The sequence below is a fragment of the Prionailurus viverrinus genome, chromosome E1, assembly GCF_022837055.1.
Source record: "Prionailurus viverrinus isolate Anna chromosome E1, UM_Priviv_1.0, whole genome shotgun sequence".
NCBI lineage: Eukaryota > Metazoa > Chordata > Mammalia > Carnivora > Felidae > Prionailurus > Prionailurus viverrinus.
The window spans coordinates 25,414,615-25,432,739 of record NC_062574.1 but is presented as its reverse complement, the minus strand read 5'-3'; the positions used below and the strand labels follow the sequence as shown (position 1 = coordinate 25,432,739).

Below are 18,125 nucleotides of genomic sequence, written 5' to 3'. Positions count from 1 at the left end.
AGCCATTTTTTTGAACATTCTAAAATCCAAAGTATATAGTGCTGTAAGCATAAAGACATTCAGTATTTCATTTCCTTTCTGAGTAAAAAATATGTAATGCTTCTCTCATCAAACCAAGGAACACATTCTAAAGCATATCATGTAAGTACTTGTGATCAATCTTGAAGTATTTTTGTATTTGTTTTACATAAAACAGTGTGACCTTTCATTCCCTCCCTGTGGTTTGCTTTAAACTGTTGTTCTTTTCTGAATAGTTGTGCTTTCTATTACATGCTGTCATTTAGATTCACTATGTCATCCCTATTATTAGAATTGTTTTGTTGTATACTTCACAATTCAAAAGGATAGTGATTATAAGAATACCTTATAATCAGCATAAAGTTTAAGAGCCATCATCAAAATTAACCCTCGCACACACACAAACAGAGCTCACTTGACAAACACACAGAGGGCAGCCCTGTGACATGAAAGAGTCTTTGAATGTGCCAGGGGTTTGACTCAAGTTTTCTTAAGGAATAATATTCTTTTTACATGAAGATTCATAAATGTTCAAAGATACAAAAGGATGTCAGTATAGATGGAATGATGGAAATCACAGAAAAAGAACCCAGAAGTCACTACTTAAAACATATATATAAAACTTCTCTCAAAAGTGTTATTAATTATATAATAGACTTTAATCTAGCTAACAGACTTAAATATTTAAAATTTGATAAATACAAACCCTATAATCATTATAATAGAAAATGTATGATTTATGAACCTTAAGAGATTAAATATCTAATTATGTATTCATCAATCTTCACGAGTGGCAAAAATATTCTGACTTACTTAAGTTTATTCCACATTTGTGAACAAAAAGGGAAGGAAAAATTTCAACACAATTCAGGAGAGAAACCTGATATTTACTCCACAAAATCACAATTCCTAGGGACTACTCAATACTCACTTTAGCAGCACTAATGACTGTGGCAGTATAAGACTGAATGTTGTCTCCACAGGCTCCACCACGGGACTGATGACATCGAATCAACTGGAAAAAGAGACAGAGAGAAAAGCCAGAAAGTTATTCCTATTAAACTGTTTAATTCTACAGGCTATTAGGACGGAGCTTATTTATCAAGCAGAATGAGGGTGGGAGGGGTGAATGTTTGTATGAGTGTTTCAGGCAAACAGCTAAAAGCCCTACCAAGACACTTTTCCCTCTTTTTATAATCTACTGGTGCCACTCAGGCAGTGTCATGCTCAAATACAATTTTTATTTATCAGATGAATAATCTTTAAGAATTCATAAACTCTAAAATGGTAGTATTTGGGACCTGGCAGCCATTCCACAAATAAATTTTAAAACATAATCAAAGGACTTAGACTTGACTTTCTAACATTAAATGTTTAACATACTAGCAAATTGGAGGTTTTGTCCTCTTAATTCCTACATAAAGATGGTAAAAGAAAAGCCAAAAAAGAGGCAAAATAATTTATCATATTTCCATTTTCAATTAAGTCAGGGGAATAGTGGCACAAATCATGCATAAATCAACTGTGAGGCATATAGTAGCTGTCCACTTCAGAGGGCTTACTAGTATTACCACAGAATGAAAAAGACGTGCCTTTAGCCACGACTGATGTAAATAAACCAACCAAATCAATTCACTTTGATTCAATTTTCAAAGTGAATCACTAGTTTGATAGCATGATTCTCTCATGGACTAAAGCAATAAACCAGGATTAAAATCTCCACTGCTCCTACACTTCCTAAATTTAGGGTTTTTTAATTCATTAGCCAGATCTTTATATTTTAAAAAAAATTTTTTTAATAAAATGACAGGGGAACCTGGGTGGCTCTGTTGGTGAAGCATCCAACTCTTGGTTTCAGCACAGGTCATTTTCTCGCAGTTTGTGGGTTCGAGCCCTGCATCAGGCTCTGTGCTGACAGCACAGAGCCTTCTTGGGACTCTCTCTCTCTCTCTCTCTCTCTCTCTCTCTCTCTCTCTCCCTCCCTCCCTCCCTCCCTCTCTCTCTCTCCCTGCCGCTTCCCTGCTTGCTCACTCTCCCTCTCTCTCAAAAATAAACAAATAAACTTTTTAAAAATTAAAAAAATGAAATGACAATTGTAGAGTATTAGAAAAGCTCCACATTGTGTTATGATTTTAAAAGCCTACATAATTCAGAAAGAATCTACCTCTTTCAGAACATAAAAACAAAAATGCTTATATAATTTAAAACATGATTATTTGATAAATATGAATGTCACCTTTTTATTCTTCCAAAATCAAAATTTTTATATCGCTGACACTACATTGAAAAGCAATTGCTCAAAGCAATAATAATATGTTATAATGGGGTATCTTTAGAAGTCTGATATAAAATGTCAAGCTGCCACACTAAACGTGTTGTTGCGTGAGCAGATTTCAAGGTCAGTAGTGAGGGAATTTTTCAAATGACAGATGATCACAAATGTGATTTCACATAGGGGAAAACAGGTAGTTTGAAAGTGATCATTTCAGCTAATAAAAAGTATCTCTTTCATTCACTCACTCGCTCATTCAGTCATAAATACAATTTCAAAGAATTATGCAAGTTATCCCTCTGCTGCCTCCTGCCACATATGCAATGAAAGACATTATCTTGGAAATACTACCATCTTTTCTCTGCTTCCAGTAATTAAAATAATCAAGGATAAATATGTGAAAATAAGCAACACTATCACTTTTTCAATTCAACTAAAACTGAGTCAGCATTTCAACACAAACATAACTAAGCCAGAAATTTTTGTTTAAACTTTAGCCTTGTTAGAAAATTACATTTGCAACTCAATTCATCAAAAATTAAAGATGAATCAGAAATTTCTGTAGTGCAAACCTCTATAAAATGGACTGATTTTCAAAAAATATAAGTTAAAAGGCAACATACGAAAGAGCAAGTATATTATTTAATCTTTTGGAAAGAAAGGGAAATATAAATACATAAAACAATGAAATATATAAGCAAGTAAATAAAACATAAAAATAAAAATAAGTGTATGTAATTAGATATCAAATGAAAACTGTAACAACAATGAAGGAAGGCAGAAAGGGAGAGATAAGGATAATCTAATCAAAGTAATATTTGAACACAGTATTTGACTGTATATCTTCAGTTTGGGGCAGCAATGGGACTGGAGAGAACTACAAGAAATCCTGAACTCTTTTTATTTGGCTTGATATTTGTAGTTGTGTGAGCAAACAATTCTGCAATTACTTTTGCCATTATAGGATTCAACAAATGAAACAAATGTGTGATATCAGAGTCTCCCATGCGAAACAAGGAACATATAAATAAGAAATAAATGGAGGATGAAAGGAAAGAATCCTGTGGAAAATACCAATGTCTAACCTTCATTTCCAAAATACGCGCGCGTGTGTGTGTGTATAGGTGTACAAATACATATATGTATTTGTATATTTTCCCATTATGTATGCATAGAAGTATGTGTGTTTCCAAACTTTGTCCAATGAAAGTGTCTAGAAGTAAAACACCCCAGTAACAATGAGCACATCTACTGGACAAAGCTAAGTATCTAAAGTTCTGGCCCATTAAAAGGAACCAGGAAAATAAGAAGTAGCAGATTCCAGGGCTGAGACAGGGCAGATGCTAGATGAACCCTCTCCCTCTGCCCTTCCCCCACTTGTGCTCTCTCTCTCACTCTCTCTCTCTCTCTCTCAAAAAAAAAAAAAATATTAAATTGACTAAGTATTTACGAGTAATGTGATATATGCAACTTACTCTGAAATAATTAAAAGGTCAATCTGAGTAAAAGATATATGGGTGTGCTTTGTGCTATTTGTACTATATTTATTCTTACAACTTTTCTATAAGCTTTCCTAGTTAAAAGGACATTTAAAAAGAACCATTTATGGGAATGCAAGCTGGTTCAGCCACTCTGGAAAACAGTATGGAAGTTCCTCAAAAAACTAAAAACAGAACTACCCTACGACCCAGCAATTGCACTACTACACATTGATCCACAGGAAAAAGGTGTGCTGTTTCGAAAGGGCACATGTACCCCCATGTTTATAGCAGCACTATCAACAATAGCCAAAGTATGGAAAGAGCCGAAATGTCCACTGATGGATGAATGGATAAAGAAGATGTGGTGTGTATATATATACACATATATATATGTGGTGTGATATATATATATATATATATATATATATATATATATATATATATAATGGAGTAATAGAGTATTACTTGCCAATCAAAAAGAATGAAATCTTGCCACTTGGAACTATGTGGATGGAACTGGAGGGTATTATGCTAAGTTAAATTAGTCAGAGAAAGACAAAAATCCTATGACTTCACTCATATGAGGACTTTAAGAGACAAAACAGATGAACATAAGGGAAGGGAAACAAAAATAAAAACATGGAGGGGACAAAATATAAGAGACTCTTAAATATGGAGAACAAACAGAGGGTTACTGGAAGGGTTGTGGGAGGGGGGATGGGCTAAATGGGTAAGGGGCACTAAGGAATCTACTCCTGAAATCATTGTTGCACTATATGCTAACTAATTTGGATGTAAAGTTTAAAAAATAAAAAATAAAATAAAATAAAATAAAGAGAACCACAGAAAGGCAAACCCAATCAGTATATATGGCGTCTTGCTTAAAATTTTAGTCAAAAAGCATTTTAATTAAAAAAGATTGTTACTCCAAAATTCAATTAAGTTTGCAATTCCACACTCAGCCCCAAAACCAAAGCAATCAGACACTGGTACTAAAACAATCAGAAACTGTTAATGAATACTAGCATTTACATAAATGCTATTGGAAATACATGTATCTGAAAATATTTCTTCCAAAGGATGGTAGAGCTATCTGATTAGCAAACTCCCCATAAATGCCACTACACTTTCTGATCTCTGTATGTAATGCTAGATATTATCAACACATATCTCTACAAAGGCAAGACAAGCAAGATAACTGGCACACACCCAGTATGTATCTGTGAAGGGAGTTTCCTCTGCTAGAAAACGATATGTAACTATTTGCATATCACCTACAATTCTAAATGGGTACTTTCCCACATGTGAGAATACATCTACAAGAACCAAGGGACAATTTATACATCTTCTTGTTGGATGTCTCCAGCACTCAAAGAAACGTATTATATATTTAAACATTTGAAGACACCATTATGTTACCACACTGAATTGTATGCCTCTTGCCTTGTTTGAAAAGAGTAATTTGTAAAGAGCTATTTTTATGAGATATACTAGAAAATGAAGAGAAATGACAGAATGGAGCATAAACATGGCATTCAGTAAGATACAAAGTATCTATCTGTAGCAAACAGAATTTTGGAAAAAGTATCAAGGAATTCATCTACAAAAATAACTTTCTTCAGTAGTTTCTTGATTTTGTGAATTCCAGAGATTTACATGCAATGTAGTTTCTCCAATTATTGTACTTACCATATCCAGATTTGTGTTAAGAACTCTTCAATAAATATTATTTCCTATTATTCTGCTATTATCTCAATATATAACTATATAAGCAAACTAAAATGAAACAAAAAATGATAATCTTCTTTGAAGTCTGTAATATTTTTTAGATTTCATCCTATATTCACATGAAGGGCACTAAATGGTATAAAAAAGATTTCACATTTTCTTTCTGAAAATTCAATTTGTCTTTGGTTTTGAATTGGACATAAATAAAACATAAAAACAACTAAAAGATTCAACAAAATGTGATCACCTATGATTTAATTATTAAGACAAATAGTTTAACCCTTGTTTAGATTTAGTTGTAGACACATAACATCAATTAAATTATTCTATGCCTCAGTTCCCAATCTACCAATAAAAACAAAGTCATTCCAGGGGCACCTGGATGACTCAGTCAGTTAAGCAGCCGACTTTGGCTCAGGTCATGGGCTCACGGTTCACAAGTTTGAGCCCCACATAGGGCTCTGTGCTGACCACTCGGAACCTGGAGCGAATTCTATGTCTCCCTCTCTCTCTGTCCCTCCTCCACTCGTGCTCTGTCTTTCAAAATTAATACATTTAAAAAAAAATTTTTTTAAGTCATTCCTGCCCCCTGATTTCTAGCTCCACAGAAGCTATTAAAGTAGTATCAATGCTGTACCTAAGATCGATGGAGTAAAGTTCTCTATAAAAAAACAAGCCTAGGGGCACCTGGGTGGCTCAGTCAGTTGAGCACCCAACTTCGCTCAGGTCATGATCTCACAGTTCGTAAGTTCAAGCCCCACATCGGCCTCTGTGCTGACAGCTCAGAGCCTGGAGCCTGCTTCAGATTCTGTATCTCCCTCTCTCTCTGCCCCTCCCCTGCTCATGCTCTGTCTTTCTCTCTCTCTCAAAATAAACATTAAAAGTAAACAAACAAACAAACCAAGCCTAGGAGTGCCTGGGTGGCTCAGTTAAGCATCCAACTCTTGGTTTCGACTCAGGTCCTGAGCTGGTGAGTTCAAGCCCAGCGTTAGGCTCTGTGCTGGCAGCATGGAGCCTGCCTGGAATTTATTCTCTCTCTCTCTCTCCCTCCCTCCCTCTCTCTCTCTCTCTCAAAATAAACACATAGCAAAACTAAAAGGCAACTGACAGAATGGGAGAAGATATTTGCAAATGTCATATCAGATAAAGGGTTAGTATCCAAAATTTATAAAGAACTTATCAAACTCAACACCCAAAAGGCAAATAATCCAGTGAAGAAATGGGCAAAAGACATGAATAGACACTTCTCCAAGGAAGACATCCAGATGGGCAACTGACTCATGAAAAAATGCTCAACATCATTCATCATCAGGGAAATACAAATCAAAACCACAATGAGATACCACCTCACAGCTGTCAGAACGGCAAACATTAACAACTCAGGCAACAACAGATGATGGCGAGGATGCGGAGAAAGAGGATATCTTTTGCATTGTTGGTGGGAATGCAAGCTGGTGCAGCCACTCTGGAAAACAGTATGGAGGTTCTTCCAAAAACTAAAAATAGAACTACCCTACGACCCAGCTATTGCATTGATCCACGGGATACAGGCATTGATCCACGGGATACAGGTGTGCTGTTTCGAAAGGGCACATGCACGCCCATGTTTACAGCAGCACTATCAACAATAGCCAAAGCATGGAAAGAGCCCAAATGTCCATCGATGGATGAATGGATAAAGAAGATGTGGTATATAGATAGATATAGATAGATATAGATAGATATAGATATAGATATATACATATACATATATACACACACACACACACATACATACAATGGAGTATTACTCAGCAATCAAAAAGAATGAAATCTTGCCATTTGCAACTACGTGGATGGAACTGGAGGGTATTATGCTAAGCAAAATTAGTCAAGAGAAAGACAAAAATCATATGACTTCACTCATATGAGGACTTTAAGAGACAAAACAGATGAACATAAGGGAAGGGAAACAAAAATAATATAAAAACAGGGAGGGAGATAAAACAGAAGAGACTCTTAAATACGAAGAACAAACTGAGGGCTGCTGGAGGGGTTGTGGGAGGGGGAATGGGCTAAATGGGTAAGGGACATTAAGGAATCTACTCCTGAAATCATTGTTTCACTATATGCTAATTTGGATGTAAATTTTTTTTAAAAATTAAAAATAAAATAAAAAAATAAAATTATATAAACACATAAACATAAAAAATTAAAAACAAAAAACAAAAACCAAGCCTAGAAAATTAAAGTTGAGACCAAATACTGATCCTAAGCAAGAAGGGAGATAGGATAATTACTGGTTGCCCAATTAAAACCAAAATCTAACCAAAGAAAAACTAGTAAGTTAAATATTCATTATTGGTTGGCAATGAACTTTGGAAAATTCTTCAACACTTGCTCCATTACAAACAATCCAAACATGAGCCACACCTTACCTTGTTTTCTGCATAAGCAAGCCAACGGCTCCCAAGAGCAATAGGATTCATGTTGGGCCCTGGGCAAGGATAGCAGCCTGAAAAATTTGAAATGGCAATATTGAGATATTTCTTAATAAGTTTTCTGTTGGCGCATCATATTTTGATGCCATAAAAACAAAACAACCAAATGGTTTTATTTTCTCAAGTCTCACATAAAATTCCCATAAAACTGGTCATTATTTTAATAGCTAAGTGAAGTTCTTTCTTTTTCCCCCTCTACAGTTTCCTTTTGGTTTTGGCACCATTCCAATAAGAAACAAATCTGGGAACAACTGGTAATAACTTTTAGCAAAAATTGGGCATTTTTTACAATTACTCCTAGAACAAGAAAGAGTAGCTAAAAGGAAACAATGCTTTTAGGTCAAGCAACAATGTTTAGAGAAGAAAGAAAAAGGATACAATTGGTTCATGAATTTAAAGGCAAAAGATAACAAACACCTAAAAAGAAAATGATGATACACTGGTGAGAAGAAAAAAACAGAGCAAGTACTTAAGTAAGGCACCAGGGGGGCAACGTAATTCACCAAGATTGCCTCAATGGAAAGATGATGGAAAACTAATTTGCATAATCTTGTGTATTTACATTAAGCACTCTACTTCATTCTTCCTGCTTTCAGTCCAGCCAATAGCAAACTAGTAGGAAGGATTGCTTTGTGGCTCCTCCTCTCAAGAAGAATAAATCATACAGTCGTGATAGTGGACACCATCAATGCATGGAAACTCCAATGCCGTCTTCCTGAACTACTAACCAAGACACACCACAATTCAGTCAAGTAAGTGATGTCTGTCATCCTAGAGGCTCTCCTCTCCCCTCCTAGCCATGCCAGTTAGGTCTTTGAGTCGAATGCCCTCATCATCAACTACACAAAATAATATTCCACTGAGTCACAAAACAGCTTTAAAGGATCTACTCAAAGGCAACTGCAAAATCAGACAACACAAAAAGCCTAAACTAAAGAACTTCAAGTTTATCATTCCACAAGTATCTGGTTAATATTTTCACAAATGTTCTCCTCCAAAATGTACACCAGAGGATCAAACTGAGGTATTCTATTTCACAGTTTAGGTCCCAGTTTGGAATCTAAATTTATACAATCTTGAGACAAACAAGATTTTATAACAAAACGCTTTTCTTCTTGTAGCAAAATAGTAGCCAAATTACCTGAATCATGACCATAATAGCAAAAAAATAACATGACCTGAATTGTAAACTGCACACCTGACAATGTGTTACCCTGCAGAAGTCCTGGTCTGTGTTACTGACCCTAAGAGGAATAGAGTTATCAATGTATGATAATTTTTTATCCAAAAGCACACTTATTAATGAGAAAAAGAACAATAAACTACCTTAAGACTTACTTTCAATAATAAAAATAATTTATATGTTCTGTGATATATTTATTATTTTTAAATTTATTTTCTATCTTCCTCCCACTTGATTAGGGGGTATGTAAGGTCAAGAATTTGTGTCTGTTGCATTCACTGCTGAATCTCCACTGCCTAGAATAACACCTGAATGCAGCTTGATAAATACATCTGAACAAATTAAGAAAACTTTTCAAATACTCAAATAGTGTGCTCACCTAAAAGCCAGATCTTTCATTTTAAAGCCACTTTTTTAATAGGAATCTTTCAAAAACATAGATCTTTTGTAAACATGTATTACATGCTTTCTGACTCAGAAAGCCTTCTGAATAGCAACAGTCACCATTCTGAAATGCTAGTGCCACTGTGTTCGCAAGCACTAAAGAAGCACACATTGCTGCTGCTTCCATGACATAGCAGTTTTCATTTGAGCTCCTTCAAATGCCATCTATTTTGAGTTTCCCTTTTTATTTATTTGTTCAAGTTTATTTATTTATTTTGAGAGAGAAAGAGAGCTCCAGTAGAGGAGGAGCAGAGAGAGAGAGAGGGAGAGAGAAAATCCCAAGCAGGTCCTCACTTGTCAGTGTGAAGCCCCATGCAGGGCTCGAACTCACAAACCATGAGATCATGACCTGGGCCGAAATCAAGAGCCAAACACTTAACTGACTTAGCCACCCAGGTACCCTGAGTTTTCCTTTTTAAAGAAGATAAAGATTTTATAAAGCAGATAATGGCCCTAAGAGAAGATCCATATGTCAAATGAAATACAAATCAAATATGAGGTTTCTAATTTTTGCTCATCTTAAAAAAAAACAAACACAACTTTTTGTTTCTTTCAAGCTTTAAAGGGTTGTGTTTGGGATGTTTTGGATTTTGGGAAAACTGACCTCTAAGTAATATATCCACTGAATGTGTCCACATATTATGGACACATACAAAGGACCAAGGCCCACTAAAATAGTACAAAGACAATACACTCTAACATATGTTGTGCAGTCTCTACATAGATTTAATTATTATAATCCCATTGAGTAAACTAATTCAAACACATATTGCATAGATATTTTCAGAGCTGGAAAATGTCCTATAAGAAAATTTCCCCCTTTTAAATATTTTTTGACAACTTCCCCCTTTTAAAATGTCATGAAAAAAAGAACCAAATGAAAAACAGAAATAAATACTTGTGAACTTCAGCATTACATTATATGTGGCTAATGCCCTGAACTTTAAAGTCAATGTAATCTAACTATCACTCAATTCAGGTAACAATTTCATCTCAATAGATCTTAATAAGTATATTCTCCTTTCCAAATACTAGAAGATACTAAAGGAAAAATGTAGTTAACAATTCTTCATTTCACTTTTTGAGTCAATGTTTTTACAAACTCAGTGGACCTCAAGAATTATTATGTACTAGAATGAAAGCAAATTGTTTTTCTGTTCTCCAAAAAACACTTTACAGCTGGAATCACCAGACCATCAGCCACTCAGCACTATCCCAACTTTATAAGCATGACTCCTTTAAAAATTAACCACTGCCTCCAGCTAAACTTTGAAAACAAGGGGGGGGAAACCCAATCTCTATAATACTAGGACTAATTCCAACATGTTTTACAATGTTTGTGAATAAAATAAGAGAACTGTATATTAAAAATACGGAGATTTCCAAATCGAAATAAAGGTAAAATCCAAGAATAACACATTAAATGAAGATTCCTCCATTACTAAAGAAATATTTTTAAAGGCACAGGAGAATGATACAATTTTAGATGGCATCCTCCCATAAGGTTGATCCCTAATGGGGAGGTGACCTGATCCCATTTTGAAAAACAAAGGATTTAACTACTCTCTGTAACACTCTGCCTTATTTTTCTTGATAAAGACAACTCAAAAGATTTCAGAACTTTTTGAAAAAAACAGATGTCTGCATTTATGGTCAATTAACTCTCAACAAGGGTAGCAAGACAAGTCAATGGGGAAAGAATAGTCTTGTCAACAAATGATGACGGGCCACCTCCATATCCACATGCCAAAGAATGAAACTGAAACCTGACCTCACACATAGTGCATACAAAAATTAACATGAATCAAAGACTTAAATCAAAAATTTAAAAGTACTGCTCTCTTCCTTGGCACTGCCTGCAGGGTGGCAGCCATCTCCTAGCTGCCCTCAGACCTCTGGTGAAGTCCACGAGCATAAAAAAGAGGACCAAGAAGTTCATCCGACACCCGTCAGACTGATATGTTGAAATTAAGTGCAACCGGTGTAAACCCAGAGGCAATGACAACAGGGTGTGCAGAAGATTTAAGAGCCAGATTTTGATGCCCAACACTGGTTACAGGAGCAATAACAAAACAAAGCACATGCTGTCCAGTAGCTTCTGGAAGTTCCTAGTCCACAATGTCATAAAGTGCTGCTGATGTGTAACAAATCTTACTGTGCAGAGATTGCTCACAGTGTCTCCTCCAAGAACCACAAAGCCACTATGGAAAGAGTAGCCCAGCTGGCCATTAGAGCCACCAATCCCAAGGCCAGGCTGCACAGCAAAGAAAATGAATAGACAAACAGCTTCTGTACATGTCATATTTGTGTTAATAAAACCATAAAACTACCAAAAAAGTTAAAACTATTAAATTCTTGGAACAAAACATAGTGGTAAATCTTCATAACCTTAGATTAAGCAATGCTTTCTTAGATATGACACCAAAAGTATGCGTGATAAAAGAAAAAAATAAGTAGGGCGCCTGGGTGGCTCAGTTGGTTAAGCATCCGACTTCGACTTAGGTCATGATCTTATAGTTCATGAGATCGAGTCCCGCACTGGGCTCTGTGCTGACAGCTCAGGGCCTGGAGCCTGCTTCAGATTCTGTGTCTCCCTCTCTCTCAGCCTCTTCCCTGCTTGTGCACTCCCTCTCTCTCAAAAATAAACATTTATAAAAAAAAATTTAAAGAAAAAAATAGAAAAATTGGACTTCACCAAAACTAAAACATTTGTGCTTCAAAAGACATCACTAAGAAAGAAAACAAACTCAGAATGGAAGTTTTACAAAACATATGTCTAACTGACTTGTATCCAGAATATAAACAGAACTGTAACAACTTGATAAAGAAAACACAAATAACTCATAAATTTTGACAAAGAAGATATATGTTGGTGAATGAACACATGAAAAGATGCTCAACATCATTAGCCATCAGGGAAACACAAATCTAAAGTACAATCTGATAGCATTTCATGAGGTATTAATAATATGGCTATAATCAAAGAAAGGTAGTAACAATCACTGGTGAGAATATGAAGAAATTGGAACATTCATACACTGAAGGTGGGAATGTAACCTGGTGCAATCACTCTGCCTGGCAGCTCTTCAAGCAGTTAAGGATAGAATTACCATATGACTCAGCAATTCAACTCCTCATTGCATACTCGAGAAATGAAAACACATGTCCACACAAATACTTATATCCAAGATAACTGAAAATACAGTTGACCCTTAAACAACATGAGTTTAAACTACACAGGTCTACTTCTACGCAGATTTTTTACAGAACACTACTGTAGATGTATTTTCTCTTCCTGATGATTTTCATACTAACATTTTATTTACTTTGTAAGAATATAGTATATAATACATACAACATACAAAATATGTATGAATTGACTGCTTATGTTATTGATAAAGCTTCTGATTAACAGTAGGCCAAGTTTTGGGACAGTCAAAAGTTATACGTGGATTTTCAACTGTGTGTGCATTTGGCACCCCTAGCCCCCATGTTGTTCAAGGGTCAACTGTGTATGTCCCCACAAAAACCTTTCATTCATGAAAATATTATTCATAATAGTCCCAAAATGGAAACAAACTAAATGTCCATCACCTGATGAATACATAAATATGGTATTATCCACACAATTAAATATTATTCAGCAATAAAAAGAAATGAAGAATAACATCCCGTTGTCTGGAAATCCCACAGCTTATTTTTCCATCCACCCACTGAGAACATCTTGCTTGCAGTGTGAATCAAGCTGCCATAAACAACTGTGCAAGTTTTATAAGCGGACGTCAGTTTCAAACTCCTTTGGGTAAATACCAAGGAGTGTGATTGCTAGATTGTATGGTAAGAATATGTGTAGTTTTGTAAGAAACTGCCAACTCATCCTCCAAAGTGGCTGTATCACTTTACATTCCCACCAGCAATGTATGAGCGTTTCCGTTACTCCACATCTTTGTCAGCACTTGGTGTTCATTGTCAGTGTTCTAGATTTTAGTCAGTCTAATAGGTGTGTGATGGTATCTCGTTTTAATTTTACTTCCTCTAGAAACATGTGATGTGGAGCATCTTTTCATATGATTATTTGCTATCTATGTATCTTCTTTGGTGAGGTGTCTGTTGAGGTTTTTGACACATTTTTTAATTCAGTTGCTTCTTCTTGAGTTTTAAGCATTCTTTGTATATTTTGAATAACAGTCCTTTATTAGATGTGTCTTTTACAAAAACCTTCTCTTAGTCTGTGGCTTGCCTTCTCGTTCTTTTGATGCTGTCTTTTGCAGAGCATAAGTATTTCATTTTAATTAATTCCATCTTATCAACTATTTCTTTCATGAATTGTGCCTTCGGTGTTATATCTAAAAAGTCATCACCATACTCAAGGTCATCTAGGTTTTCTCTATGTTATCTTCTACAAATTTTATACTTTTGTGTGTTACATTTAGGTCTGTGATCCATTTTGAGTTAAGTTTTACAAAGGCTGTATGGACTGTGTCTAGCTTCAGTTTTTCACATGTGAATGTACAGTTGTTCTAGCACCATTTGTTGAAGAAACTATCTTTGCTCCATTGTACTACCCTTGCTCCTTTGTCAAAGATCTATTTCTGGGCTCTCTATTCTGTTCCACTTATCTATTTGTATATTCCTTTGCCACTCTCACACTGTCTTGATTACTGTAGCTTGATAGTAAATCTTGAAGTCAGGCAGAACATGGCAGAAACTTGAATTGTATTACCAAACAGAAAAAGTCAATCTGAGAAGGTTATGTACTATGCGATTCCAACTATATGACATTCTAGGAAATGCAAAACCATGGAGATAACAAAAAGATCTGTGGTTGCTGGGGCGGGGAGGGCAGGGATGAACAGGCAGAGCAGAGGATTTTTAGGGCAGCGAAAATACTCTGTATGATATTACAATGATGGATATATGTCATTATACATTTATCCAAATCCACAGAATGTACAAAACCAAGACTGAACCCTAAGGTAAACTACAAACTCCAGTTGATAATGATGTGTCACTGTAGCAAACGTACCACTCTGATAAGTAACATTGAAAATGGGGGACACTATGCATGTATAGGGACAGTGAAATCTTTGTATCTTCTGTTCAGTCTTGCTGTAGACTTAAAACTGCTCTTGGGACACCCGGGTGGCTCAGTTGGGTAAGCATCCAACCCTTGATTTTGGCTCAGGTCATGATCTCATAGTTTGTTAAGAGCGAACTCTGCACCGGGCTCTCCCTAGTGTGGAGTCTGCTTGAGATTCTATCTCCCTCTCCCTCTGTTTAGCTTGCACACATGCTCTTTCTCAAAAAAATAAATAAATAAAAATTTTTTAAGAACCTGCTCTAAAAAAATAAATGTAAAAAAAAACCTTTTAAAAGAACTGACATCCTACAACATGAACTATGATTATCTATGTTCAATAAAAAAAAAAAAGTCACAAAAGACCACATATTCTATGAAGTCCAGAAAAAAACTCTCAACACCCTCTCAAAAAGACATATAAGCACATAAAATATTAAACACCACTTTAAGAGATTAATTTGACTTTCTTATAACTGATTAATGACCCTCTTTGTTTTTTAACATTTATTTATTTTTGAGAGTGAGAGAGACAGAGCACGAGTGGGGGAGGGGCAGAGAGAGAGAGAGAGAGAGAGAGAGAGAGAGAGAGGGAGACAGCACAGAGCCCGACACAGAGCCTGAACCCACAAGCTGTGAGATCATGACCTGAGCCAAAGTCAGACGCTCAACCGACTAAGCCACCCAGGCACCCCTGATTAATGACCTTCTTAAAGTTCCATTAGCTTTCTGACTTATTTTTGCTTTATTTTTCATGTATATAAATGTATCATGAATTTAAGAGTATTGCCATTGTGGGGTTAAATGTGTAGGAATTATGTGGAGAAGTAGGAAAGTCACAAGTTAGTTCACTGCACACATATCCATTGAGTGTCCACTTTGTACTGGGCAACTGCCCAGGCTGTGAAAACATCATGGCAGTATAGAGATGGGAACCTGAAAGAAGAGGGATAGATTTGACTTTTAACTTGTCCTGAGCTTAGAGCTCACATTAACCTGCCCATCTCTCCTAAAAAATGTTACAAATTTGGTTCTAAACATAAAAAGGAAGCTTCTTCTTTCCAAAACTAAAAATAATCCTACATTTTTAAGATCCTTTAAATTCATTCCTTGTATTTGTTAATTCATCATTAACATAAATCAAAAATACACATAGTAACACTAAGAAATAACATTATGATTATAAGGAATAAATTTTCTTCCCCAAAGTAAATACAGAGGCCACTGAAAAGAGTTACTTATTACACAATCCTCTGGTCTCTCCAGAGACTTCATATCTAACTTTCAATTTAAGCACACTGGAAATGACTGCTAATGACATCTATCAGTCCTTGTCTTTTGTTTTCTTAATCATACATGGGTTTTGAATTTCCACACCAGACAGCTGCTCAAGGCCACGGTTTCTATACAGGCAAATACAAAGGTGTCTCCTTTCTCATTATATTGGCTGCATTCCCTTTCTAGTTCTCTATCAGCTCTCTTTACCTGATCCTTCCACCCTCTGTCACAAATTCCCATGATGCCTTCTCTGATGGACACAGGTGTCTCTACTTATTTTACAGTCCCATCATTGTATTCATATATAACTAAGGCACTCACAATCGTATTATACAAGAGCTTTTCAAACTACTTTAGAAATCAAATGCTTGCATGATCAAAACATTATCATTAAGCAGAGAATATGTCAGTCTATGTGGGCTTTGGTCCTAATTCTTCAAGAACTAGAAACCAATCACTGGAGAAATATACTATGTGGCACAGGCAAATGGACTACAACGAATGCTATTTTCAGTATGCCGCCTGGCTCAGCTGCATCTTTTCAGTGCCCCAGGCAGGATGGCTTATACTCATGGGATAACCCAAATTTAGAGAAACAAATATAAACATGACTCGTTTCACCTGCTAAAAGTTTCAGTCTGTATAAAAGAACAGTAGGAAGATGGCAGTAATTAAAGAAAAAAAAGCTTCTATCAAGTTAGGAAATGGCTCGCTTGTTCCTTGATCTTAAATATTAGGTTATTCTGAATTTTGTTCAACATGTTGATATAAATCACTTTAGGTGAAGCAGCACTTCAGAGACAAGAAGCTACATTCCTTCATACAAATATTTGACAAATAGTATCAATCTTACTGACCCTACATCATTCACACAAATCCAATCTCTAGGGTTTTCAAGTCAAGTAAAATAATATGTAACTAACAATGAGATACTTCTCCACAGAAATAGGAAATGCAGTGTGTTACCACTATTGGTCAGAGTATTCACAGATGAAGGGGTTGGGAAGACTTGTGAAATGCTACAATGGATAGTATTCAGAAAATCACAGACTTTTGTTGTTGTCATTGCTGTTGATGCTTTCTCAACTCTTTTTCTATGTAAACTATATATTTCAGTACAATATGTATATATACACATAAGTTCCCAAATCAACAAAGTGAACATATACACGCATATGCAGTACCTGAAACAAAATAAACAAAAACCCCAAAACTTTATAGAATCCCAAAAGCCCAATCTCATATACCCTCCAGTCCTATTCTCCCAAGGTTATGCACTACCCTGCCTTCTGACAACTATACTAAACATCTGTCCTCAAAAGACATCACTGGGCTTTAAAGCACAGTTTATTACACTTATTTCCATTTTATTTATCCCCAGAAATGACAGGTGTACTTTTATACTACCCCAGTTTTCAATATTTTTTAGTAACATACCTTTCAGATTTAATGACCTTCACATTAAATAGACTTTATGGCATCCCGATATCATGAGAGCTATTTTACAAACACCACACTGAGAGAATAAGTAATAATCCTAATGAATCAGGTATTACTAAAAACTCACTTCTTGGGGCCTCCAGCCACTTGACCAAGACTTACTTATAAAGCTGTATGTCACTTATAAGGCACCTGACTCCAATACTATATACACTGCCAATCCCTCCAGATCTCTTCTTATCATGCACAATTCACAGAATACAAGAGAGACTAACACTTCAATAACACTTATTTCAACCACTCGGTGGGTCCAGCAATGCAGAAGGAAGCATTTAGGACTACATGGCAAAGGTCCCAAGGGATATCAACTAAAAAAGAAAAAACAAAAGCATTAAGAAAGAGTAATAATGATTCAGTCTCCCATTCATCTTTAACTTCACTGATAGTTTGTACTTGCTAAAGGCTCATAAAACAGATCTTCCTATTCTCAAAAGGGGAAACACTCCATGTACAGGAGAGATACTCAAGAGCTGATGACTACAAACATACATTTTTCAAATAAACTCGTATTTCAAGAAAATTTCTGGGTTTACTCCAACACAATATGTAGGAGAATCTTCATTCATATATTCATTTCTTTAAATATTCACCAAAAACTATTAATTTCTACCTCAGACCTCCTCCATGAGGTCAGTACTGATCTTATATTAATAATTTTTTCCTT

The 18,125-nt window shown here is 35.6% G+C and overlaps 1 protein-coding gene, 1 long non-coding RNA gene and 1 pseudogene across 2 annotated transcripts in view; 1 reads left to right on the top strand and 2 right to left on the bottom strand.

Annotated features, from left to right (window-relative positions):
• The window catches only part of BCAS3 (BCAS3 microtubule associated cell migration factor), a 628,358-nt gene that overhangs the window by 451,410 nt on the left and 158,823 nt on the right, over positions 1-18,125 (bottom strand). Inside the window, exons 12-13 of the mRNA XM_047833397.1 lie at positions 7,917-7,993; positions 950-1,033 (exon numbers count right to left, since the gene is read on the bottom strand). Of these exons, the coding sequence (XP_047689353.1) occupies positions 950-1,033; positions 7,917-7,993 (161 nt within the window). The remainder of the gene's footprint in view (positions 1-949; positions 1,034-7,916; positions 7,994-18,125) is intronic.
• Positions 3,978-7,193, bottom strand: LOC125151983 (uncharacterized). The gene is made up of 3 exons (XR_007146996.1): positions 7,048-7,193; positions 6,744-6,745; positions 3,978-3,992 (listed from the first exon to the last, which is right to left on the bottom strand). It is a non-coding gene; the product is annotated as an uncharacterized LOC125151983 (long non-coding RNA).
• Positions 8,779-11,884, top strand: LOC125151807 (60S ribosomal protein L32-like; annotated as a pseudogene).